The sequence below is a fragment of the Fusarium oxysporum genome, chromosome 5, assembly GCF_000149955.1.
Source record: "Fusarium oxysporum f. sp. lycopersici 4287 chromosome 5, whole genome shotgun sequence".
Taxonomy (NCBI): Eukaryota; Fungi; Ascomycota; class Sordariomycetes; order Hypocreales; family Nectriaceae; genus Fusarium; species Fusarium oxysporum.
Window position 1 is genome coordinate 3790619 of NC_030990.1, and position 23823 is coordinate 3814441.

Here is a 23823-nt window from a genome sequence, read left to right on the forward strand (position 1 = left end):
CTTAAGTCAATCTTGACCAACACAACACGGGCGAATACATGTGCGTATAGCACCTAGAAGGCAACTGTCAAGTAGCAAAATGCTGGGTATCATTTGCTCAGAGTTCATGTTTATGAATCTCATAAGCCCTAGCCACTAATTCCGACTTTGCAAAAAAGAAGCATCTGGTAGCTTCAACGAGAAAAACTAAGACAACCACAACGCGCTTCGAATAACATCATAAATCAAAGCATCATGCATTACAAACAAAGCCTCCTGCCAGTCAAACTCCTGTGTATCCTCTGCCAAATCACACCCTGCCTTTCGTCCTTGGTCCAGAACAAAGCGCCCTCCATCATGTTTTTAGCCCCGTCCACCTTTTACTGCCGTCACCTGGCTTCGATCCGCATCCCTGAAGTGTTATCCAAACAAAATGCAATTAGCAAAAACTACCACGGGTCGTGGTGACAAAACAAAAACAAAACATATCATGTGTGGGGTATCTCCCGGGCCTGGAAGCCTTAATTACTGGCCGATTTGTGGTGGCTAGGTAATCAATCCGTCTGTTGTATAATGCCGTTCAACGGCTGCGATTATTATGAGGTTGCCATATAGTAGTGTTGGCTAGTGTCGAATTGGAAAGGTTTCGAAAAGTCCATCTTCACATCATCCCAGTCCGGTTCTTGCAACGATGGCGGGTCGAACAACGCTGCGGGATCAATGCCCATTACACCACTCGCGTCCAAAGTGTTGGTCATGTTCAGAAGCAGATCGGTATCCATGTTATGCCAGTCCATATTAACGTCAATGGCTGCACCTTCTGGGAGATCGCTGTTGGGCTCGCTGCTGCCAGTATCCTTGACCGAGTCAGGTGTGTCTCTGGGCGTCAAATAGCTAAGAGCGTTGAGGTCATAGTAGGGGTTATCGTAAAATCCGTACCCGCGCTCGACTCCGAGGTTGTTCACCAGCATCTCCGTGTCGATAGTCGCATTGGCCCAAGGATCAACTGCAGTCGATTCAGCCGCCTTGATATCCGCCATCTTGGGAGTTGTACCAGCTTTGAGGCCGGTCTTGTCTTGGGGTCTGCCCATGCTGCTGGCCGATCGCTTCATACCGGCATCGGTAATAGACACAGGTGTTGCCGCCATAGTGACAGGTGTCTGGCCTTGCTTGGAGTTGGTCAAGCTCATTGCAGCAGCTTCAGTGCCTGGTTCCCGCTTGATTGTGCCATCGGGCTCGAGTCCAAGGGCCAAGGCCAGGTTCTCCTGAGCAAACTTGAGAGGATCTTCTCGAGGCTTCGTGTGCTCCTCGTAGACATGTTGTTGAAGAGCTTGCTCAGTGCTATAACCAGTGGTTGAAAACTCGCACTCGGGTTCCTTGCAGAGAAAGACTGGCTTAGGTGGCAACTGTGTTTCGGACGTCCTTCGGAGCTCAGGGGATCCTTTCTTGCTAATTTTAGGCGAAGGCGTAGCGCCCTGGGGTGTCTGTCCAGTCTTTTGCTTCTTGCGTGCTGTCGGCAGCTGCAGGTTGAGCTCCTTTGACGGTGCGACATAAGTTGGGTTGCCATGAGGAGGCAACTGGAAGGGGGGCCGAGCGCTTGTAGGAGCTTCTGGGGCCCGTGAGCCCTTATTGCCTCCCTTGGGAGTAGTATTCTGAGGTTGAGAGTTCTGGCGACCGTTCTCGGCGTTGGCAGGAGCTGCTTGTCCTCCCGGAGGTTGCGTCGGCTGATCAGGTTGAGGTTGAGGTTGCTGCTGTTGAGAAAATGGCTGTTGTGGTTGGGCAGCCTGGGCATTCTGATTGTGGGGTGTGGCTTGTCTGTTAGGATTATTCAGGCCTCTGGCATACACGCTCGCCGCGAGATCCTTCGCCATGCTCTCCAGCATATTTCGAGCCTGATCGATTTCCACAGCTCGCATCGTGAACACGCTTTTAGGCACAGACATCTTCTCGCCATCAGAGAACTGCTTGAGGATCCTCCATCGCTGTTTTGGGTTAGTGCATGCCATCCATGATACAACTAGACGTAGACTTACAGTTCGGAAGAACATCTTTGCTCTTTGGTCATCACGCGTGAGACCATACCATCTGCTCAAACCACGGCCAATCTTACTCATATCAACCACAATTTTCTTGAGCTTGTCAGCTGTCTCCTGGTATTCCTGCTGTGACATCGGAATCTCAGGATCGTTCTCTCGCACAGATTGCCGTTGCTCTTCTTGTCCTAGTGCCTTTAGACGCGCCAGTATCTCGTTTCCACCTTGAGGAGGCATCTGGCCTGCCTTGTTCATCTGTGCCCTCATCATCGCTTCGTATTTGGCTCGCTGCTCTGGTGTGAGCGCTGCAATTTGCTGAGGAGTCAACATTCTTGGGCCTTGGGCCTGCTGTGGCTGGTTGGGCTGTGACGCTGGTCTCGCGGGTGCTGCCTTTGCAGTTTCGGGTACGTCGATGGTATCGTCGTTGCTCGGGCGCTTGAGGTTCTTCGGGGCGGATGCTGGCGATGGGTTCGGAGGCTGTGCTCGGTTGTTGGCAGGCTGAGGGCGAGCATTTCGTGCTTGCTCTGGAGTCACGCTTGGTTGTTTCTGAGCCGCTTGTTGAGCAGCATTAGTCGGTCCCATGTTGTTGGCTCCTGGCATGTTCTGGGTTTGCGGTGCTTGGTTTGGCTGGGGTGGTTGTTGAAGCTGCATTTGTGTCGGGGGAACACCCATCTGGTTCTGCATACCTGGCTGGCCTTGACTTGGATTGCGAGTTTGCACAACATGAGCCTGGGATTGTTGGTTTCGCATTTGCAGCGCCTGCTGGTTCGCCCAGGAACTCCTCTTCATCTGGAGAATCGCATTGCGCAATTGTTCTTCGGACGCTTGAGCGAACTGAGGTCGATTCCGAAGTGTCGCTATTTCGTGCGGAGAAACCTGCAGGATGTGTGCTGGTATGTTGAGAGGCATCTGTGGTCGTCCTGCTTGTAGGGGATTGGGTCCAGGTCCACCTGGCGCTTGCATGCCAGGGTTGGCATTGTTTTGTCCTGGCTGCTGCGGTTGTTGCTGTTGAGGTGAAAGCTGCTGTCCTGGCTGGCCCGGTTGCTGCTGTTGCATGATACTAGCGCGTCGCTGAAGGGCGAGTTGGAACTGCCTTTGCTGAACGGCTGCCAGTTGCGTCCGTAGTTGCTGAGGAATGTTGTTTTGCTGAAGCCAGATCTTGAGCTGTCCCCATTTCTTGACCTCTGGGGGAAGCTGAGCCTGGAGCTGGGTGAGGACTTGAGGAGGTAATTCCATAGAGTCCATCATAGCCAGCTGCTGGTTCGGGGCCAGCCGAGGCATCTGCATTTGCTGCGGGTTGCCATTCATAGGCACTCCATTTTGCGGCTGCTGCATGTTGACTGACATTTGTCCAGCACCGTTAGGGTTCATCTGGTTCATCTGGCTTGGAGGTCGGTTCGCCATTTGCCCTGGAGGAAGCTGTCCACCATTATTTAGGCCCATTTGCTCATTGCGCTTTGACTGCCAACGCTGCATTACCTCATTCAACTTATCCGGAGTCAGACCGCTCACAATCTGACGTTGCTCTTGCGGTAGACTTGCCAGCATGTTCTGGAAAGTCTGGTTGTTAGGCCGCTGTGCTCCTTGGTTGAACCGCTGGTCCCCGAACTGAACACCGCCTTGTCCAGCAGCCTGATTCATGTTGCCAGGCCGAGAAACAGGTGTGTTAAGGGTGTTCATTGCAGGACTTTGGGAAGGCTGCATGTTGGCTGCCATTCCTGCCTGATTTTGCATCTGCTTCATCTGCTGTGCCTGCAATTGTGCCTGTGACTGCTGCGAGACTTGGTTCATCTTCATTTGCTGAAGATTCATGTTCTGCTGAGGCTGTTGCGGCGGTCGCTGGCCTTGATTGGGGCCTTGCTGGTTGGGTGCGTTCTGGCCCATCGGTTGGGGCGTCGCGTTTCGATTCGGTCCGGCGCTGGCAGGTACTACCATCTGACCGGCTTGCTGAGCCATCAAACCATTCATCTGCTGTTTCTCAATGCTATCCATGTTGGGTGCGAAAGAGTTATAATCGTTATTGCCTTGATTGCCATTCATCATGCCATGCTGCTGCTGCCCTTGTTGAGGGATCTGAGCCTGTTGCTGGCGAAGACCTTGCTGACTTGCCTGCTGCTGCATCATGGGTGCTTGATTGTTGTTGGGATTCTGTGCCATCCCTTGCGGCTGTTGGCCCTGTTGAATTCTGGCCATATTCGCTTTAAGAACTTGGAAGGCCTGGTTCTGATAAAACCACATCAAAGGATCTTTGCCCTGTGCAGTGAGTTCGTTCATCTGCGTGGGGGTTATCCTTTGAGAAAGTTGCATTCGGGTGTTTTGTTTCTGCTGATCCGAGGCAGTGTTAAACATCTTTTGTGCAAGCTCGCTAACCTTAACTCTGTCTTGTTGCGAAAGCCGTGCCATGTCAGATGGGAATGAAGTTTGTTGAGGTCGGTTCTGTCCTCCAGCCATACCTACCATCTGCTGGCCTGGGCCCATCCCACGACCAGCTTGGTTCGGCATGCCCATGTTCATTCCGGCATTCATCGGTAATTGTTGTTGTGCTTGGTTCATCTGGCCACCTTGCATCGGGTGCTGCATAGACTGGAAGCCTTGCTGAGGGCCTTGGCCCATGCCGCGTCCCATCTGCATGTTCATCATCGCTTGGGCTTGTGCTTGTGCCTGCGCTTGAGCGCTGACATTGATACTATTCTGGAGTGTGGGTTCATTGGCCTGGCGTCTCTTAAAGAATTCCATGATCTTATTACCCATCTCCTGATCGTAAGCTTCCTGTGATGGTTGTCAGCAGCGTGTCGGAAGGAGGGAGTTTAGGGTTCAGAAAACAGAAAATTAAAAGTTCGTACCTTTGTAGCAGATTTGTGAAATGCTTCACGCTCAAAGTTACAGCCCCATTCAGCCCCTTTCATGTAGTCCCCTCCGTTCATGGCCAGAGAAATGTTGGTTATCCTTTGACAAGTCAGTAAGGTTCGTGACAGAGTTTAAGTAGAGCCATACAAGTTCATGGTCTTACCCATGCGATCAGAGATGGCTACATTGGCTTGCCAACATATGCCAGTGAATGGCTGTGTATGTTGGACAAGATTTTGGTACACTATCTGCTGCAGCTGATTGGGGGTCGGCTTGCGCATCGGTTGCTGTATCATCTGCCCGGCCCCAGCCATGTGCTGCATATTGGCCGCCATGGCCGCTTTCAAGTTGAGGGAACAAGACCCAGGCTAGCAAGCAGTAGATATCTCGACTGATAGTTTCGTCGTTTGAGAAGTAACTGGGCCAAGGTGAGGTAGCGAAAGTAAAAGTTGAGATAGATCACGAGATCAAAAATGTACAAAAGTATGTCGGGCAAGGCGGTGCAAAAGTATTGGCGGGGGGTTCCGTTTGGACAGTGGTTGACGAACGAGGCGGAGGTTGCGTCAAAGGAGCCTACGAAAACACAAGGCGATCCATAAAAAGGCGGTCGTTTGTGCAACAAGGCAGTTGTTCACCCTTGAAATTGGCCAAAATGAAATATGTTACGCGTGTCGAAAATGTGTTCGAGTATCGGGTTGTCGTCGAATGTTGCCGTATATTCAGTGCCAAAGCCGGGTCGAATTTGTGACGTCGCGAAGCGTTAGTTGGCGACGGCAGAACTACTCTCGTCAAGTATTAAGGGAATTTATCTTTCGCACAGGGCGGAAAGGCGGTGGAAGACTGCCAGGCGAGGCGTGATTCAGTCAACCTTTTATCGTCGAGACTGGCGGATTTGGAGGTTAATAGGTAGCGGATCGACTCGCGGTATTCGAGATGGTGATGGGCTATGGGTGAAGCGTCTAGAAAATGCAAAGTAACCAAATAAAGTCGAATAAGAAAAAGAAGGATCGCTAAGGTGGATGTGATGGTCGTCAAACAAACGACAAACGCCGTCAGAGTTGAAGCCCAGCGAGAGGAGAGAAGGAAGAAACAGTCAAGTTCACCGATCGACCCAGGGCGGTGATGGTCAACGGTCTTGGTGTTGTTTTGGTGAAAAAGGTCGCAAGCGCCTCGAGTTGGGGGTTCCAAGATGGCAGCAACACCTCAGCAAGACCTAGTGAGGTGGGTGTGGACTGTGGAATTTGGGCGGCGCCGGGCCACTAGCACTACCTTACCTTACCTTGCCTTACTACCAAGGGACCCTGGTCGCCCAAGCCATCCCGGTCAAGTCTGGTGTATGGGATGTATCTGATACCTTTTCCACTCTGTCAATCTGCTGTAGGTTTGATAGGCCAGAGGAGATACAGGGTCAGGGCGACTGCCGAGTTGGAGCAATTCACTTTTATGGAACTGACTGGACTGGACTGGGAATGACGACGACTTGGTCTCGATACTGATGACGGTAGCAATGAGTCAAGTCAATCACTGTATCTCAAGAGGCTTCAGAAGCGGTAAAGGTCATAAACACAGGTGAAGAGATAAGAAGATGACCATGTGATGGATGATACAGAAGTGGCAGCGAGAATTCCTCTTTGGGGTGGATGCTCATCACTGACAGGAGTGAATGATCCAATATCAACAAGGCCCTGCTTCCAAGAGACCTGTCGTCGCAGGGAGCAATAAAACTTGTGTCCTTGAACTAAACTGTCAAAAACAACTAATCTAAACACCTACTACACAATGCTACACTTCCCCGAGTCTTTTTGTCTCTTGGGACAAAGGTCTCAACTTTTCTTGTCTCCCCTTGCTTGTCCTTCCTGTCCTGTCTTGTCCTCACGGTTACGGCACTGCTGCCAAACGAATTCCAATTCCAGGCACGAGTCCACTATCAAACTCTAACCCCAAGAACGCCCCCATATGTACCCTCAACCCGTAGATCCCTTCTCTTCACTCATCAAATGTTTCAAACATTCAGCTCTCTTGTCCCATCTCCTTCTCACTCACACGTGCAAATCGAGAGGAGCAGCTCATCAATCACGTAGACAGAAAAGAGGTCGATGGAAATTCCAAGGTCATGGTGGATAAAGCAGAGTCGCACTAGAGCCAAGAAGAGACGACGGGGGGGCATGGACAAGCGTCGGCAGGGCGCCTGGGCCTGAGCCTAGAGGGAGGCTATCCCTGAGTTGGACTGGTTCCGTTGGTGTGCGGTACCAGTACCTGACCGTCTGTCTCTTGTCTCTGTCTCTCCCGAGGACAGAACGAAGAGAACCCTGAGGCTTTGGAGGAAATCTCACACTGCACAGCCTTGGAGATGGCCTCGTTCAGGTACGTAACCATACCGCCATCTGAACCATGCATGTCGACTGCCTGCTGCCGCTTCTTCAGGTGTATGCGGCATTCTCAGCTTACAACCTGTTTCTCTTCAACGTCTGCTGTCTGTTTCACAGATGTTCAGCCCAGTGTGGCATGTAGGTTTTTTTGTGGGCGACCCCTCCAACTCATCCTCCTCTACCTATTTCCTTTAAGTATCCATATCCACCAAAAGTTGAGGCGTCGGTCGCATGAGCTAATGGGCGGCGTCTATCCGTCGTTGGACGGCCGCTAGAATCATTTCTCCAAATCAATGGACGGAAAGGTACAGCAGAGTACGATGAAAGTCTCTGCTGTGCTGTGTTGTGTTGTCTCTCCTAACCACGGATACCTGTGGTGTCTGGGATTGGCGACAGTTGAAACAAATGGCACCGAGCATCAGAGTAACGACCCTTGATCTCAACGGTGCACGGTCTAGCAAAACGTTTTGCAACGATGTTAAAAAAAAAAAAAAAAAAAAAAAAATGGCATTGCTCAATTTCAATTCATAAACTCTCTCTCTCTCCCTCTCAACGTTGATCAACCTTATATCGCCAAACAAGGTGCTGTTCAAGGATGTACCGCACATCAGTGGGGTAGACAAGACGTCGAACCTCAAACGGAAGTGAAGAGGAGGGAGAACCTGCGACAAAGCATTGGAGACAAAGGTGACACGCTTGCACGACGGGACAAGAATAAGAGGCACATTCACATTTCGACGACCCTGTCATTGGCCGAGTCCCCCCGTCGAGTCGGAGAGAGGAAGAATGAAAGAAGACCTAATCGAGGTTGAAAGAAATATCTCGACAAATTTAGTCTGGACAAAGCAAGCGCTTTGACTGAATGCTTTTTGTTCCCCTTATCATATCAAAGGTCGAGCTCGAGTCTCATTGCACCCCCGGGCCTGGGACTGGGACTGGAGAAGTCCTGGTTGTTTGAAAAGGGCAGACATCCTTGTTTCCCTAGTCTGGTTGGGGAATTGTGAGGGCGCCCAGGTACGGTACCAGGTACTTTGATGGGCGCCAGCATTGACAGAGGATCTCTATTTGTTCTTGTCTTGTTTGAAGCCAGTCCTTGAGCACATTGCATTGTGTTTCTTGCATGCACATACACACACAGTTCTATTATAGGATCTCATTTCAAATGGCTTCCAAGGACAATCTGAGCATGATCAATCAAGATGCACTTTCAACAGGCTGCAGCGGCATGTCTGAAATGCAAGGCATGGTACAAAAAAAAAAAAAGGCGGCCCACCTGGGTCCAATGTATGAAGACTTCCACTTCCACTTCCACTTTCACTTCCACATACTTTGCCTTGCAGGAGGGAAGCGTTTGAAGGTGGTGGGATTGGTAGTTAGTGATGGTGGTGGTGGTGGTGGGCTGTCAGTCACTGGCCTTGGCTCGTGGATCATCCGTCACCTCAGCAGGACATGGTGCGACTTCTGACCAGGTAATGAATCGCCAGTAAATCTGGGTTGAAAGATAGGAGAGTTCCTGGTGCTCAGAGAACAATTGAATGAGATATTCAGCATCTTCTTTACGGTGGTGCTTGTGAATGGAGAGAGATTGACGGGGGTAGACAATAAGGGGACCCATTCGTGTGAAGGGATCTCATAGTCCAAACTCCACCTCATCAACGACCTCGACGGCACACCGTCCGTCAAGCCAAAAGACAAGTAGTTCCAACCCGAAACAGTTTTCAAAGAAAAAACTTGGAGCAGACTATGGCTTGTGAGTATATTCTCAGTCAGATATCTCATGATCATTGAAGTTCCCTGAATTCTTCAAGATGAATCTATGAGTATCTGCTAAGGCTACGGTTCCTTGGAAAAAAGAGTTGGATGCGGAGATGCCACGAGGCCCGGGATGTCATCGTCGCACACACTCACGCACACCAGGCACTGACAGACGGATTGACTGAGCATCAGCAAGTCATTTCTTTCATTTCCTTTCATTTCATTTCATCAATAAAGGGGCATGAAAGACTCTTCTCTCGATCACTTGTAAAAAGTTTATGCCGACAACACAATCAATATGAATATCTATCCCAGACCATGCAAAGTCAATCCATTCATCTATCTTTCAAGTCTTTTAGTCTTTGAGTCTCTTGAGCTTCCCTTCTCTTCCCGCCCTTGGTCGCCTCACCAGGGAGCGTGGTCCTAAAACCCCTGCACATGCCCCCCATGTGCATCTGGGAAGACCCCCGTCCGCTCACACCTTTTTTGGAGGCGCGCTCAGTTGCTCTCCATCGATGTGATAGTGTGAACTGTCGGCGCGTGATTTGCTAGATGATTTTGAAGAAAATCGACGATCTATGCTGCTCCCACTTTCAAAATTGGAGATATTATGTGTATTTGGCCCTTTGAGATCAGGAAAACTTGACATTGAGGAGGATCAAAAAGGTGGAGGGTCCCTGGTCAGGCTGGCTTAATGCCGTCACCACCACCAATTCATTCATTCACCTTTTGGTGGTAAATGGTGGCTCCTGGCTCCTAGCTTGGCTGGGCTTAGTGCCACCGCTTTAGCTCCAGGTCAATTGGCCAGATGAAGAAAAAGCAGGGCAGTCGAGGGGTCCTCATGAATCTTCAGTCAGTTCTGACTGATTGTTGTGCTTGATCTGTGATGTTTTACAGTGATAATGTGATATGGTATCAGCAATACCACCATATTTTTGTCTCACCCTTATCATGAATGTCTTGACATATGTGTAGATATGGATGTCAATGGCTGTCAGATCAAGTTGGGCATCTCAGCCCTGCCCAACTCCCTCCCCTCATGAGGTGAGGAAGTCCAGTCCGTCCAGTCCATCCACTCACTCGAGGCGGAGAGGTCCTCACTGTACCTCCAACTCAAGTTCCAACCGCTGGAGCACCACTGGATGTGGATCTCTGATCTCATCTCATCCTCACTCACAAGCCTCTTTCTCTTCTCCTCTGTCAGCTTTACACCTGAATTGCGTCGATGTCTGTTTTCAGCCTCGGTCCAAGAATGTCAAACTTTGCATGGTGTATTGCTCCCCTTGCTGACCATCAAAGGGAATAACTCTGGTAGCGTCGAATTCTAAAATCGCCCGGACCCTGGCATTTTTGATCTGGTCTGGCCTGGCCTGACTTTGATGAACTGGGGGCTGGCCCTCCAAGATCCAGACCAACGGGACTCAAATTGGGATTCTCGATCGTCCCGCTTACGATCCAACCGTTGGTGGCGTATCTCTTTCTCTCTGTCATCTCATCCTCCTCACTTGATACTGCGTTTGTTACAGTGGTGAATGGTTAACATACGCATACAACTGAAGTCGAATTAGCTGATATTCATATGTATATGCAAGTCTTGGTTCACCTTCCTTTTTCTCCTCTTGTTTCTTTTTCCTCGCAAGTGATTGCCCACTGCAACCTTTTTAGCGCCCAGCTGATGAACCATCCCATCCACCCCGTAAAAGTTCAAACCAGTCCAAACACATGATCCAGATGTATCTCCCGAGACACACATCGCCCGGGAATCCTATCAGTGGCTCTGTCTCTATACAAAACCAGACTGTGTCTTTTGATCGTGACTCATCCAATAGGGAGTTATGTTCTTGCGGGGTTTTTTTTTTTTTTTTGAAAGGGGCACAGGATATGCTGCAAGGTACCGACACTGAAGCCAGTGGATGGGACATCTACCCTGCATCAGACATCTTTTCGATTGACGCTGCCAAGACGGATGGACAATTTGAAAGAGATTCTTGGCTCGTATGAAGAGAGCTGGACTTTAGGCGTTCGTCTTGACTCGTAATACGATTATTGTGTACATGATGTACAGATGCTCCTTGCGTTAACCCAGGCTCTTGGTACGGGCAGGGGCAAATATCTCGAATACCCAGTCGGAATTCACAGAGTGATATGTCCTTTTCACGCGACTCGCATGTCCTGACAAGTGCCGTCGATCAACCATCACCGCCTCGATAGCTTTACAGCCTCAGACTTTACTGATCGCCATCATGAGAAGAAGAGGCATTGTATTTCTTCATGTCGGTATGATTGCCATATCTCGTATGTGATTGCAGTAACACAAGCCTCAAAGTCAGGCTGTATTTATTGCTGTCTTCTTCTTCTCCTTGTCTCTTTCTGCCCAGCGACGATCCGCTTTAGCTCCCGCATCAACATGTGGCTGGTGAGATCTGACAACCAACCCCACCATTTTCCCCAAATGGAGACTTTTCGCCTTCAGAAACTCTATTGAAGAGATTCGGATGATTTTTGTTTCTCAGGACGAAACGTTACTCTTAGCTGAGGTCTGTTATTGAACTTTGGTAGCTCAATGGCATATGTTGTGTGTATCTGATAATCTCACCATCTCAGTCTATGGTTGCCTTATCACTAAGAATAACATTCGTGCTACCTCAGTTCAAGCCGCTGCCTGAATTGCGTGTATGCCCCAAAAGTATGGAGAATGTCTCACTGCAGCTCCTCTCTGCTCAAAGAATCCTCTCCTCTTCCCATTATTCGCCTTGTCCTGCCCTCCTTTGTCCGCTCAGCCATGTTATGCCATGCCATGCCATGCCCCTGCAGCTGTTCAAGAATCAGCCTGTGCCGTGCGCTTTGACATTGGCCCATGCCCGGACAAATCCGTTCGTTCGTGTTTCTTCAGCTGGATGTATCTTTTTTTTCTCTTTCAAGATGTCTCTCCAGATCGACGAGATCTACTTGTTATTGTTGATCTGCGTATGCGTAAACAGCTTGACTCGTTTGTAATTACGTCCCGAACTAGTTGACGACGCCCACGGAAGGAATAGTTCATGGCCTAGTTCGTGATGGTCTTATCCTAGACAGAGACGATGCCGTTTGGCGCCGGGAGGCTTCTGGGGCTATTGTCTCCAAATATTTTCCTCGCCCTTTTTGGTAGACCTGCCTGAAGAGGACGAGGACCAACAACAAAACTCGTAATGTATATTGGACTTTCAGCCAGCAAACATCGTATCTCACTTATTGTTGTGGTCGAGTCACGATAGAACCATGAATTGCCGAATCGATCACGTCAGCCAACTACGTATGTTCGGGACACCAACGTGGCTGATGCCCCTGACATGTTCTCCCGGCTTCAGGCTGATATTTTGAATCAGGGGGTTATTGTTCACTCGGGAGGCCCTCAGACTTAAAATGAACTTCAAGAGCATTCATTTCAAGGCATTGTATTGTGCTTTGCAAATGGGATGCTATAGTTAACGTTCAATATAATAAGAGTCTAATTGCATTCAACGATCGACCCAGCTAGCCGGGAGCCTGTGGAATGTGGATGGAATTCCAAAATATCGCCACAGACAGGGGCAGGCCAATCCATCCACCCATGCCGATTTAGCTGTTTGCTTTTCCTCTTTTGTCATGCTGCATCTTAACAAGTTCCATCGAGACGCATTCACATGATTCAAGCAGAGTTGGGCTCTTGTTTCAAACGGTTACGGTGCTGTGCTGGGCTGTGCTGTAGATTGATAAAAGGAAAAGACTCGCCCACAAAAGACAGTTTGACAAACGGCACAGAGAATGTTTTAGAGACAACGAACGAGCCCCTCACACGTGTTGAGAGCTATCGCTGTAGCTGGATGTGTCGCCAAGAAGCGAAAATCAGGGTTCCGTGACAGGGAATGGCCCTGTAAACGCCAACGCCGACGCCGTGAGCACCTGTCAATGAATGAATGAGGGATCCATCTTCAATCAAATTGAGCCACAGACAACATTTCATTTCAAAAGGGGGCACAGCAGCAGCAGCAGCAGCAGCAGCAGCAGAAAACATACGGAGGCGGAGGGCTCAATAACTGCAATTGCCACAGATTTCAGCGCTGTTCGTTTCAGAGGCTGGTTTGTTTGCCTGGCCTGTCCATTCTCCTGTTATTTCCATGTCTGTCAATCTCTTCTGTCTGCCACGTTTTGACCATGGTAGTACTGTCTAAGAGGGAATGCCTTGTTTCATGTCTGCAGCAAACTTTGCAAAAGCACAACTCATCGTGCAATAGACAACGCTTTGAGCTTGTAATGCATACGAGTTGACATTGAAGCAGCGTCATCTGTCAAGCCTTAATCGTGATCTTGCAGTGTCTTTGTCTGTAACATCAAGGCCGAGCCAAGGTTCAGTATCACAATCTACATCAGCATCAGTTCATCATACAGATTCGACTTGCAAAGGACGAGAACCTGACATCACTAAACCAGCAAACTTTCAAGATTCGTCCGAATCCGGGAGCGCCACAGGTATTGGACCAAACCTTGAACTGATCATGGCGAAGCCATCATTGATGTTGTACCAATCATGAGCACCGTTGGTTCTCGTCTGTCAAGCCCTTTACCGAAAAATTTGTAGACGGACGTTGAAGGGCTCGAGTACCTGAATGGTTCTGTGAGGGCCTTCATCGGCTGGGCCGTTCTGAACGGCGTGAAGCAATTCAGTTCCTGGGCTAGACCTGGCTACGGCCTAAACTTACGAGGCCCAGGTGTTTGTACGACAGTACATGCCGTGCATACAGGGTGTCGATGATGATGCCTGGTGCAACAGCAGACTACCAACTGATGTAGGAGAACGCGAGACCACGATGCTTTTCTCAAGTTGCATGGGCTGGTAGTTATGGGACCCATACAGTCTTTTTGTACATCAAGTTAGGTGGTCCTCCCAACGCCCGCATATCCTTTGACTTGTGATGGCCTCTAGAGACATTATCGAAATGATCGTCTCGACTGGAATGCGGGAGCCCGATAGCGTCGCTCGTTCCTGATACCATGATCGCCTAACTTCTCTAAGAATTGTGGAACATTCCGAAACGTTTTATTAGACTTGTCAAACTGGCACGTTTGTGGGACCAAAGTTCCGTTGACTACACAGGTTGTTGCTTGGGACGACAGTACCTTTTACAGCCATTGAGCATTGAGATACCCTTGATGGACATGAGGTAAACTAGGTAAATTTGCGTAGAGGTACGCAAGAAACTTATCTTCTCACAGCAGTAGGCGTCCATAAACATGTGATAGGTGGTATCGTGTTGTAAAAGGGGGACTATTAGGGCCCCCCATTGAAAGATCGAGGACTTCAGAAGGATAACCAGCTTCGATTGCCACCAGGCAACAAGCGGGTAACATGGCCTGATATCGAAATGCTTGGCCTGTTTTCTTATGGAACAAGGCAAGCATACCGAACCTGATGCTGAGCTGGAACAGCACTTATCCCAGTATTGCCAAAGCCGGCCGATGATGAGAGCAAATACTCCCGTGAAGCAATACTCCTCAAAGATGCTCAACTCATGTATATGCACACACACAAATTGGCCGTGTATGCGAGATTATTGATGGCCGCTTGAATATGCCAAAATTGTATAACCTACATTGCACTGTTATAGAGTTGCTAGTGATGTTGTTCATCGAAGATACAACCACCGAGCTACTGGGTTCGATTAACATAGGATCTATCTATATAAAACCGACATGAAGGCCATGAGTATATCCATGAGAGGAGAGCCAGGATGCTTGAATTAATCTCATATTCCCTATGCCGCATGATGCAAAAAGAGGTTTGACATGCGCTTCAACGAAGCTCTTAGGTATGCGTTGCAAAGCCATACTCTGCCTGTTGAGTTCAAAGCATATTCGTTGACGCTGGCAAAATACGAGTCTAGAAAAGAATACCTCCAGATATACAAGAACAAGTAGGAAAGGCCAATGCATATGTTAATGATAAGGAATATGACAGCCGGCATTTCACGGGCCCCTTTATCTCTACAAGCAGTAGTTTGGATACCATCAAATGCTGACTTGAGGATGAGGTTCTAGTGCTCCCAGTTCAACCCAGAATCTACCTATAAAGGAGCATTATCTCAAAAGCATTGAGCAAGTGAACATCGCCAACATCAGTCTTACACGCCGAGGTTGTTAATCAAGTATAAATCAGATCTATCGAAACGCACTCTCTTGATCTCTTGATATCTGTTACCCCGTGACCATCACTCACGCCTAGCGATATGGATGGAAAGTCATGACCGACCAGTCACACGCTACACCACGGTAAGAACATATATGCAGAGAATACATTACTAATAACAATAACCATAACTATACATGTACATTATCTTCCTAAATACGTAACAGGCTTTCAGTATGCGCTACCGCCCCTTTCATGATGAGCTTAAAACGGCAAACCAGATCCCAGAAATACTCCCTCGCCATCATATAGAACATGTAAGTAAAGCACAAACTTATGATACAATACAAGATTTCAGAATCGTCTCTTTCAAGAACTGCTAGTGATGCTATATCAACCGGCAACAGCTCGGCCGACAGCACCAGCAATCTCGCCGAACAGAATGCCCTTGAACACGTTCTCGCCCATGGTCTGAGTCCAGGCGCCAGCCTCCTTGAGACGAGCCTTCCAGGCCTCCTTCTGCTCCTCACCCAGCTCCTCCCAAGTCTTGCCCGGGCCATGGACGGATGGCTCGTGGACATCAAGCTTAAGCTCTGGGGTCTGGCCGTCTCCACCGGCAGTTGCAGGAGGCACATCACCCTCGTAAACAACCAGAGTTTCACCAGTGGCAGTCTTGGCGATATCGCGACCTGCAAGTTTGGCAAGAAATTCGTCGGCTAAGAAGGCGGCGGGTGGGTGGTCGGGGCTGCGCAGACTGCCATGCCATGATGGAAATATCTTCTGCACACCAAGAACTGGGCGAGATCCGCCATAGAGCTCGAGAACAGTCTGCGCAACGAGGGCCATGATAAGCGCGAAGATGGCCATTGTGATGCCAAGACCATGAGAGGAAACACCGCGGGACTTCATAGCTGTGACGTAGCGAACAGGACGAGGAGGTCCCTTCGGATTGCGGGGAGACTTATCGACGTGCTTCGCAAGGGGAATGCTGTGGACAGCGACCGTCTTCTGGAGAGATGTGCTGGCGAGTTTGATGTACTGTTGGCGAAGGTTGTTCTTGGGTGTCTGAAAGTGAGAGAATGCCACTCCAGTAATATTGTCTGTTCCATGGACTTCCTTGAGAGTGTGTAGGTGCCACAATTTAGCAAGCAACTCAACAGTGCCGCCTGTTGTGTGTTCTAGTGTATAGAGCGAAACGGATGAATCATGGCCTGCAACGGCAATGATGAACTGTGTATTGCCGAGGGAGTTCAGAGGAGATGCTGGAGGTGATAGGTTCGCAATAGCAAGAGCGGTTGCAGAAATCTTCCTTGGTATCCTAGTATTGATAGAAAGGCGTGCGTCTGGCTGGCCTTCCTTGGGTAATCTCAACGCCTGTATCACAACTCCGCTTCGCTTGGGTAAATTGGACGCAGCGACGAGGAAGTGAGGGCTTAGATAACGGATTGCTCGGAAGGCAGGTCGTTCGCCATGGTCGTCTGGCATAACGTATACCCGCTGTGGTTCGCTGGTTTCCTTGGCGCTGACCTTGACAAGATATAGTTCGTACTTGTAGCAGTATGCAACCTGAAACTCATTCTCTGCTACTTGCACAATATCCAAATCCTCGGCCTCCTTGTCTAGTTTCAGAACACTTCGTAGTTTGGCTGTAGCACCCGCGGCGTCGAAGATAGCCAGTTGGGGCTCCTTGCCCATCGCTGTAGCTGCAGCACCAGTCGTTCCCGCAATGCGCAATAGTCGCTGATATGTATCAAGGTCGGGATTTTCGAAGAGAGAGGTACGCGCGACCTCTGAGATGTTGGCATCGGGTGTCTTAGCCCCAACGGCAGTGCGCAGCTTCGAAGGGTCGACGCTTAGGATTCGGAGGTGTTCATTCTTGCCCTTTGCGATGCTATCTGGGCTGGAGTTGACGCCGGCGTAGAGATATGTGGTCTTTCCCTTGTGAGGACCGACTGCCAGGGACATAACGCTATCTTCATCGCGTGAAAGGTTGATCTCTCCAGCGGTTCGGAGCTCTGTTTGAGAAACACTTTCGAGGACAGTCTGCGCATCTCGTTAGCCAGTTACTATGTGCCAGTCATTACCTGTAGACCTCGACTTGCAATTTTGTTTCCAACACCAGAGCGACCAGCACCACCTCCACCACCTACGACTACTCGGGTTGAGTCCTCAGGGTCAAAGTCGACGGCGTAGAGAGGGTAATCGAGCTCAATACTCGAGCGAGGGAATGGTGGGGCCATGGTGGCGATGAGGCAATGCCTCTCTTATGATATCTAGGGATTTGCGGAGAGAGAAATTGTCTTCAATGGAGCCAAATTCGCAATGCGCCTGACAGAGATTGACGTGATGTTGATCGCGGGGTGTTTAGTGTTGAGGTGACGCTCGAGGCCAGATGTCGAGCTTGGAGCTTCCTGGTTGGCCAGGACAGGTCCCAGCCACACGTGGCGGCCACATGGTGTGGCTTGACTTATACAACCTTGGGGCTCATTTTCAGATCAAAGAATTTGAATTAACCGGGGGTTTTAATTGATATAACTATAAATTAAAGCTAAAGGGACGGCATTAATGTCTTGATCGGGTATCTGTATAAGTATAAGGAAGTGGCTGATCCCTGTTAGCTCTTGACGGCGTCTAATACTGATAAACATGCCTACGTAGGCGAGGTTTGATATTCACTGAGCATAAAGTGAGCACGACTCAGTCATGATGTCCTCCGAGAGATTGATAGTGGCTGTGATATGATTTGAGTAGCTAGCTCATGATTTAGTTGTGTTATACTCCAATGACTTTGAAATGTGCATTTTGGCTAATCGTTTAACATCTTGTCAAAGCTATATCGGGCTATTTCGTATGGATCGAAATACTATTGAAACTTTGTTATGTGGCTTCAGCCTTTCACTACTTAACCTCATCGTAGGGTATAATATTGATTGGACGCAATATAACAATTTGGAAGGTACGCTTGTTGCAAAGATGAATTGCGCGAGAAGATACAGCGCTATTGACATACTGTAAGCCGGGGACCTGTGAAAATAAGATGAACAACTCCAAGGCGTACATCTAGAAACCAAAAGAACCATGGCACAGCAATCAGTAAGACATGATGACATGGGAACCTTGAAGTTCATGTCCGCAGATCATGCATGTCACAGTGGCAATGAGTACAATTTGATTTTACGAGAATGATACCGTTCCCTATCCAGTGGCGAGAAAGCCGGATGCCAAGGTCCTCATTATAGAAGGTGATTCAGTTTGAGTTCCCGTTTTCAGACACGGTCAATGGGAATAAGCATCACGACGAGGCATAAATCCAGGGCAGTCCCTCGATTGGCTGATCACAATGACTCGGAACATTCAGCATGCGGCGTCAAGTAAACAACCATCCCATTTCGCTTTACCCCTTGTGCCAGACCAGATGAGGAACAAGCAGGTTACTCTTAGAAAGGAATCTCCGCATATTCTCTGATTTGGCTGCTTCATTAGCGTTGTTCTCGCAGCCACAGCTTCAGTGTCAGTTGACTGCGGCTAGCTGCAAGCCTTCCTTGCGTTGTGCATGTAAGTGACAAGTCAGCGACGGACCGTAGATTGTGAGGCGGAGAAGAAGAAAGAAGGAAGACAAGAATGGAAAAGAAAAAGGAATAATGAATACATATGTAAGCAATCTTTGCATACGAGGCCTCCCTTTGTGATTAAGTGACGAAGTATTGGTGTCATCGGGCAACCAGAATCCTGTATGGCCTGTGGACTAAGGGGTACCTGGACTATAGCGTACAGTGCGGGCCGAGATGGTGTTGGTGTTAATGACTGCCAGGATGATGCTGGGAATACAGGCAGGAAATCAGATTCTCGTTCAGCTAAAGCAGATGACATGATCCGATAACGCGGGATAGCGCGATCACAGTGTGGGGGCCGGGTATGACAAAGATGATAATACCACGGGATTACGTACCTAAAAGTATGTTGATGAAGATCAACTCTATCACAGATTATCGAGTATCAGACACGGAACCGAGATTGCAGTAGGATCCTACCTTGGGTATGTATCGGGCACTGAGTGATACCTAATCCAAATAAGTACTGTAGGTGCCCAATTGTATATACGTACCTCAGTCTCTCTCATCTCACTACGACAATCTTGTAAAAGTGCGACTAATAACAACCCCTGCCTGAAGAAGTGTGATCTAATGTGAATCACCACCCATCTCCATGCACATAATATGACAGAATAGGAAACTAATGTGCCTTAGCCGCTAGCCGCCCAATGCCAAAAAAGTCAAAACCTTTTTTACTCGTTGCACCCCTGGCCAAGAGCCGAGATTGGAGGATGTGACGACAGCAGACCACACACACTGTAACACGGCCAGAGGCAAGAAAAACCAAGCACATGCATCTACTAAAGCTAATATGGGTGTAAGCACACGCATGCTGTACCGCATGTATATGCACGTAGTGTAGCTGCATATTCTGTATGTACTGCAACACCCCTGCCCCTGGGAACATTCCCGTTGGTTTAACTGCCGCTAACTTCGGAGCATGCAACAACCGTCACAGACAGCACCAACGCCATACGTTTGCATGAGGTGGCTTTGGCCGTTGTCCACTGCCCAAGGTAAGGCGAGTCAGAGAGGGGGGAGGGAGACAACAAAAGAGACCATCAATGTTTCGGACACGTCACTTGTGTATCCCAGCAGAAGAAATCTCTTACGTAGTATCCGTATGACAATATCACGGTCATTCTCACTCACATATGTTGTTTCTCTCTGTTCTCCATCTCCATACCTGGCTGCAACCTACTTGTAACAACCGTAGCATCTCGACTGGTAGTAAAGTCATTCTCACAGGCACCAGATACCAAGTTGTAATTAAGTGCAAGAAATACTTCCTGCACAAACGCTTATTTCTAGTGTTTCTCACTCTATCCTGTACTATACTATGTAACTCAAGAGCTTTTCGATCCATAGAAAGATCCGGGGTATCAGGTAACACTCACCAAAGCACTCTCCCACAACAAAGGAAAGCCAAAGAGCCGAGAGAACTCCTGCTTAATCCCAAACAACTTCCCGCTATATAAATATTGGATACAAAGCTAAATTCACAATTCCAATCTGGTATCAAATGACTTGCTAACAACAAAACAACCAAAACAAAAGCTAACCATTCATAAAACACAAAGGAAAGAACAAAATGACAATGGGTCTTGGTCGATACTCGCACCTATGCCATTACTGAAGACATTGGTTTGAGCTGCAAGTCCCAAATAACTGTAATTCAAGGTATCCCTCTGCCGCGCGCTTTTGTAAAGCGCAGCTGCCTGTACTTGTTGATCGAGTGTACCATCGCCTTCGAGACGATGTACTGTTTGAGGAGCAAAGGCCCCAGGGGTATCCGGTCTCAGAAGAGCCCAGCCTCATCACCCAGCTCAAGACGATTGGAGTCTGAAGCAAGTAGAAAGGAGTAAAAAAAGACAGAAACCCTCGGCCTGGATAGATACCTCAATAGTCCAATCCAGTCCGTCCCATGTCCCAAGAAGAAGCACGGAATGACAAAGGTGAAAACATGTCCATGGTACAAAGATACATGCTTACACAAACACAACCGTCATGAGCACTCCGTGTATGCAAACAATGCTCAACTCGGACAACAGAAAACACGTAATCAGAACGGAGAACAAGGAAACAAGATAACACAAGACAACATTACAAGTTGCGATAAATTCGTCGGTTGCCCAACAGATGCGTCTTCCAAAAGTCCCACCCGCGAGTCACCAAAACCATGCCAAAAACCTGAACCACTCCGATATTATATAATAGATGAGAACAATGGGTCTCCATAACTGTAATGCGTAACCAAACGCTTGCAAATCTCAAATCCTATCGCATTAAGCCCTGCGGTGAGTGTCCCTTGTTGCCCACCCAGTCTCAGGAACTCGAGGCTGAACGGGAACCCACTGACCAGTTCGCGGATCCTGCTCTTGAACACCTGGCCCGGGGGGTGGGCCAGTAGGTGGTCGACCTTCCATTACTCTCAGCGGCGGCAGCCTCTCACCGCTAGCTGAGGATGCCGCAGATGATGGCCGTGATGGCCCTCCATAACCTGACATGGGCATCGGAGGTAGCCCACTGGGAGATGCACTCGGGTGGCCGCTCGCAGGGGATCCGTATGGTGGTAGCGAATATTCAGGGTGGTCATCGGTTCGACGGCGTTGGGCTGGTCTTTCGTTCGCTAGTACATCTCCATAACTCATGGACCCAGAGGGCCCTGATGCTAACGACCCGGTCTCTGCATAAGAATTGCTTGTCGAAATAGTAGGACTAGGAGGTCCGGCAGCAAGGCCACTTATTGATGGCGTTTGTGCGACAATGTCTCGTAAACGGTTACGGTCTTCACGGTAGAAGTCCCGTTGTTGAATCAACTCCTCAATCCTTATTTCCATGAGGCGCCTTTCATCCCGGAGCTCTTGTAGTTGTTTTGAATTCTCCTCCTGCATGATCTTCTTCTTCCTCCTATGCCTTGTTGAAGCCACTGCATTTCGCTGTCTCTTCTCGTCTGCTTTCTTAGACGCCTGCGAAAAGTCCATATGAACAGGGATAGGTGCCTCGCTCCCCGGAAGTGCCAATAACGCTTGCTGTCCCTCAACGCCAAAAAGAGACCCCCCCATCCCATGTCTTCGCAGTGTTTCTGACCACGGCGAGGCGGACTCGCTTGGGGGTCCTGGACTCGGGAACGGCCGGCCAGCCTGCATGTTAGGAGAATATGAAGTCTGAGAGTGTACCAGAGGCGGTTGCGTGCGGCCCGGCGCATGGCTAGGGGGGAAAGTGGAGAGAGGAGCTTGTGTTCCAGGAGAAGCAATCGGCGGCTGTGAATGCAACCTACCATGATCCGACATCGCTGAGGGAGGACCAGTGGGTGCTCCAGTTAAAGGATGTAGATGGGGATATTGAGTTCTGGTGTCTTCCGGCGTTATGTCCTCGAACGGTCGCTTAGTAGATGAAAAGCCATGTAAAGACTGTCGCCCATCAGATTCACGAGATGGCACATGACTAACACTTATGGCTCGGGGATGTTGTGTCGGGCTGGCTTTTGGTCTTGCACTATTTACGGTAGGAAATGGGAAAGCCGTCGGGGAATTGCGTCCTGATGAAGGCCCTCCGATAGGTGTCATCGGCCCCAATGGCGTACCTGGAAGAGAAATTGACGCAGGTTGGGCTGGTGGGAAAGCTCGTGCGCCAGCAAAAGATCCAGAGATTGAGCCAACTGTCTGGCCTGGTGTCGCGGATTCAGATGGACGAGCTGCTGGAGGAAGATGACCATTACCCCCTGAAGCCAGTAGTCGTGGCTCCATAGGGTTGAGTATGTTGTGGACACCAAGGGTCTTTTGGGGGACCTGCTGTAATCTTTCCTCGCCATTTGTATAGGGAACGTTGCTCACATCTTGGCGCAGATCGCGGTCACCGAGCTGTCTGTGTCGAACTGAGGGAGGCGAGACTTGGTCATCTCCTAAGGGGGACCTCGAAGAACGACGTGACGCATGTTGAGATGCTGGCCCAGTATGCGACATTGAGACTAGACCGCCTGTGCACACCTGGCCACGAGGGCCGGCACATTGACCCTCCCCGAGCCTGCCTAAAGAAGGTAGTTTATTGTCCTGGCTGGCAGCCGGTTTCGATAGAGTAAAGTCTCTAGAAGGCCAGGTTGGTGTCGATGGTGTCCGTGGAGAGTTAGGCGATGCGCCGGTCGAATCTGTTGCGGCAGATCCGGGTCTGCTCTGAGATGGTTGTGCCTGCGACCACAGGCTTGTCGATTGAATCGCCAGATTGGATGATTTGTTGTTGCGGACGGGATGGGAAGATAACCCAAACAGTCCTCTCTTGAAGCAATACTAAGACAGACTCTTCAGAGCTTCAAAGGGGAAATCGGTTTGTAAGGTCAGCCATGGCACCCTCAATGGTGATCATCTAGGAGGCTGAGTTGTTGGGAATTCTATCTGCATGAGGGTACAGAGTATCTTAAACCTCTACGTCCTGTGCAGGACTGACGTTAGACGTAGTCGAGCGAAGAGGTATCCTAACCATGAACCGTACAACGCGATGTCGGAACTTTGGCTTGATTCAAGGGAAGGCAACTTAGCTCACTCGCAAATAGATTGCAGGTGAAGATGAACCACGCAAGTGTGGTTGCCGAAAGCCAGTACTGGGGGCAGGGATATCTCTCAATGTACAGGCCTGCCAGCAAATCATACACCTCAAAGACAACTTCCCGTTCTGAATGGCCGATGCTGTGTGGCTATGGATGGAGCCAAGGTCTCAAGCAATCCTCTCGCCTTGCAATTCCAATTATTGGCTCTGCTGTACTGTACTTGGTCGCCCACGTCACCTCTTCTGGAGAGGATCTTACAGCCGCTTGAGATGAAATGCGAAGAACTTGAACAGATGCAGACGGTAGTTTCGTGGCTTAAACAAATGAAGAACAAGCCTTGCCGGTGGATTGGGAAGACTGTTGGCGAGCTTGATCTGTCAGGTATCGTCCGTGTTGTGAGGTCAGAAAAGAGAAGAGAGTTATCGTAGATAAAGGAAGAACATGGCTGTGTCAGGGACAGAAAGGTTCTAGGGACGTAAGTGTTTGTTCGGGACCTGCAAGAAAACACATCTAGTTAGAGAAGCGATTCTGGCCTAGTATGCGGGGATTGGGACTAGGAGCC

General features: G+C 49.3%; 6 protein-coding genes across 6 annotated transcripts; 2 read left to right on the forward strand and 4 right to left on the reverse strand.

The window, feature by feature from the left end:
• Window positions 1–61: 61 nt before the first annotated feature.
• On the reverse strand, window positions 62–6116 carry FOXG_02288 (uncharacterized protein). The gene is made up of 4 exons (XM_018379688.1): window positions 5007–6116; window positions 4856–4958; window positions 2013–4781; window positions 62–1961 (listed from the first exon to the last, which is right to left on the reverse strand). The coding sequence occupies exons 1-4, from the start codon at window positions 5192–5194 to the stop codon at window positions 576–578; spliced, it is 4446 nt and encodes a 1481-aa protein (XP_018235766.1). The 5' UTR covers window positions 5195–6116; the 3' UTR covers window positions 62–575.
• A 443-nt stretch (window positions 6117–6559) lies between these two features.
• FOXG_18272 (uncharacterized protein) lies at window positions 6560–7256 on the reverse strand (the record flags this gene model as incomplete). Its single annotated transcript, XM_018398335.1, has 2 exons — window positions 6560–7059; window positions 7116–7256. The coding sequence occupies 2 exons, from the start codon at window positions 7254–7256 to the stop codon at window positions 6895–6897; spliced, it is 306 nt and encodes a 101-aa protein (XP_018235767.1). The 3' UTR covers window positions 6560–6894.
• Window positions 7257–7776: 520 nt separating this feature from the next.
• On the forward strand, window positions 7777–9138 carry FOXG_18273 (uncharacterized protein). The gene has a single exon (XM_018398336.1). It carries the CDS (start codon window positions 8349–8351, stop codon window positions 8691–8693), a length of 345 nt encoding a protein of 114 aa, XP_018235768.1. The 5' UTR covers window positions 7777–8348; the 3' UTR covers window positions 8694–9138.
• Window positions 9139–9935: 797 nt separating this feature from the next.
• FOXG_18274 (uncharacterized protein) lies at window positions 9936–10575 on the forward strand. The gene has a single exon (XM_018398337.1). It carries the CDS (start codon window positions 9965–9967, stop codon window positions 10271–10273), a length of 309 nt encoding a protein of 102 aa, XP_018235769.1. The 5' UTR covers window positions 9936–9964; the 3' UTR covers window positions 10274–10575.
• A 4591-nt stretch (window positions 10576–15166) lies between these two features.
• Window positions 15167–17502, reverse strand: FOXG_02289 (uncharacterized protein). Its single transcript, XM_018379689.1, has 2 exons — window positions 17228–17502; window positions 15167–17168 (listed from the first exon to the last, which is right to left on the reverse strand). Exons 1-2 carry the CDS (start codon window positions 17363–17365, stop codon window positions 15519–15521), a joined length of 1788 nt encoding a protein of 595 aa, XP_018235770.1. The 5' UTR covers window positions 17366–17502; the 3' UTR covers window positions 15167–15518.
• A 2457-nt stretch (window positions 17503–19959) lies between these two features.
• On the reverse strand, window positions 19960–23037 carry FOXG_02290 (uncharacterized protein). The gene has a single exon (XM_018379690.1). The coding sequence runs from the start codon at window positions 22681–22683 to the stop codon at window positions 21004–21006; it is 1680 nt and encodes a 559-aa protein (XP_018235771.1). The 5' UTR covers window positions 22684–23037; the 3' UTR covers window positions 19960–21003.
• Between the last annotated feature and the right edge of the window lie 786 nt (window positions 23038–23823).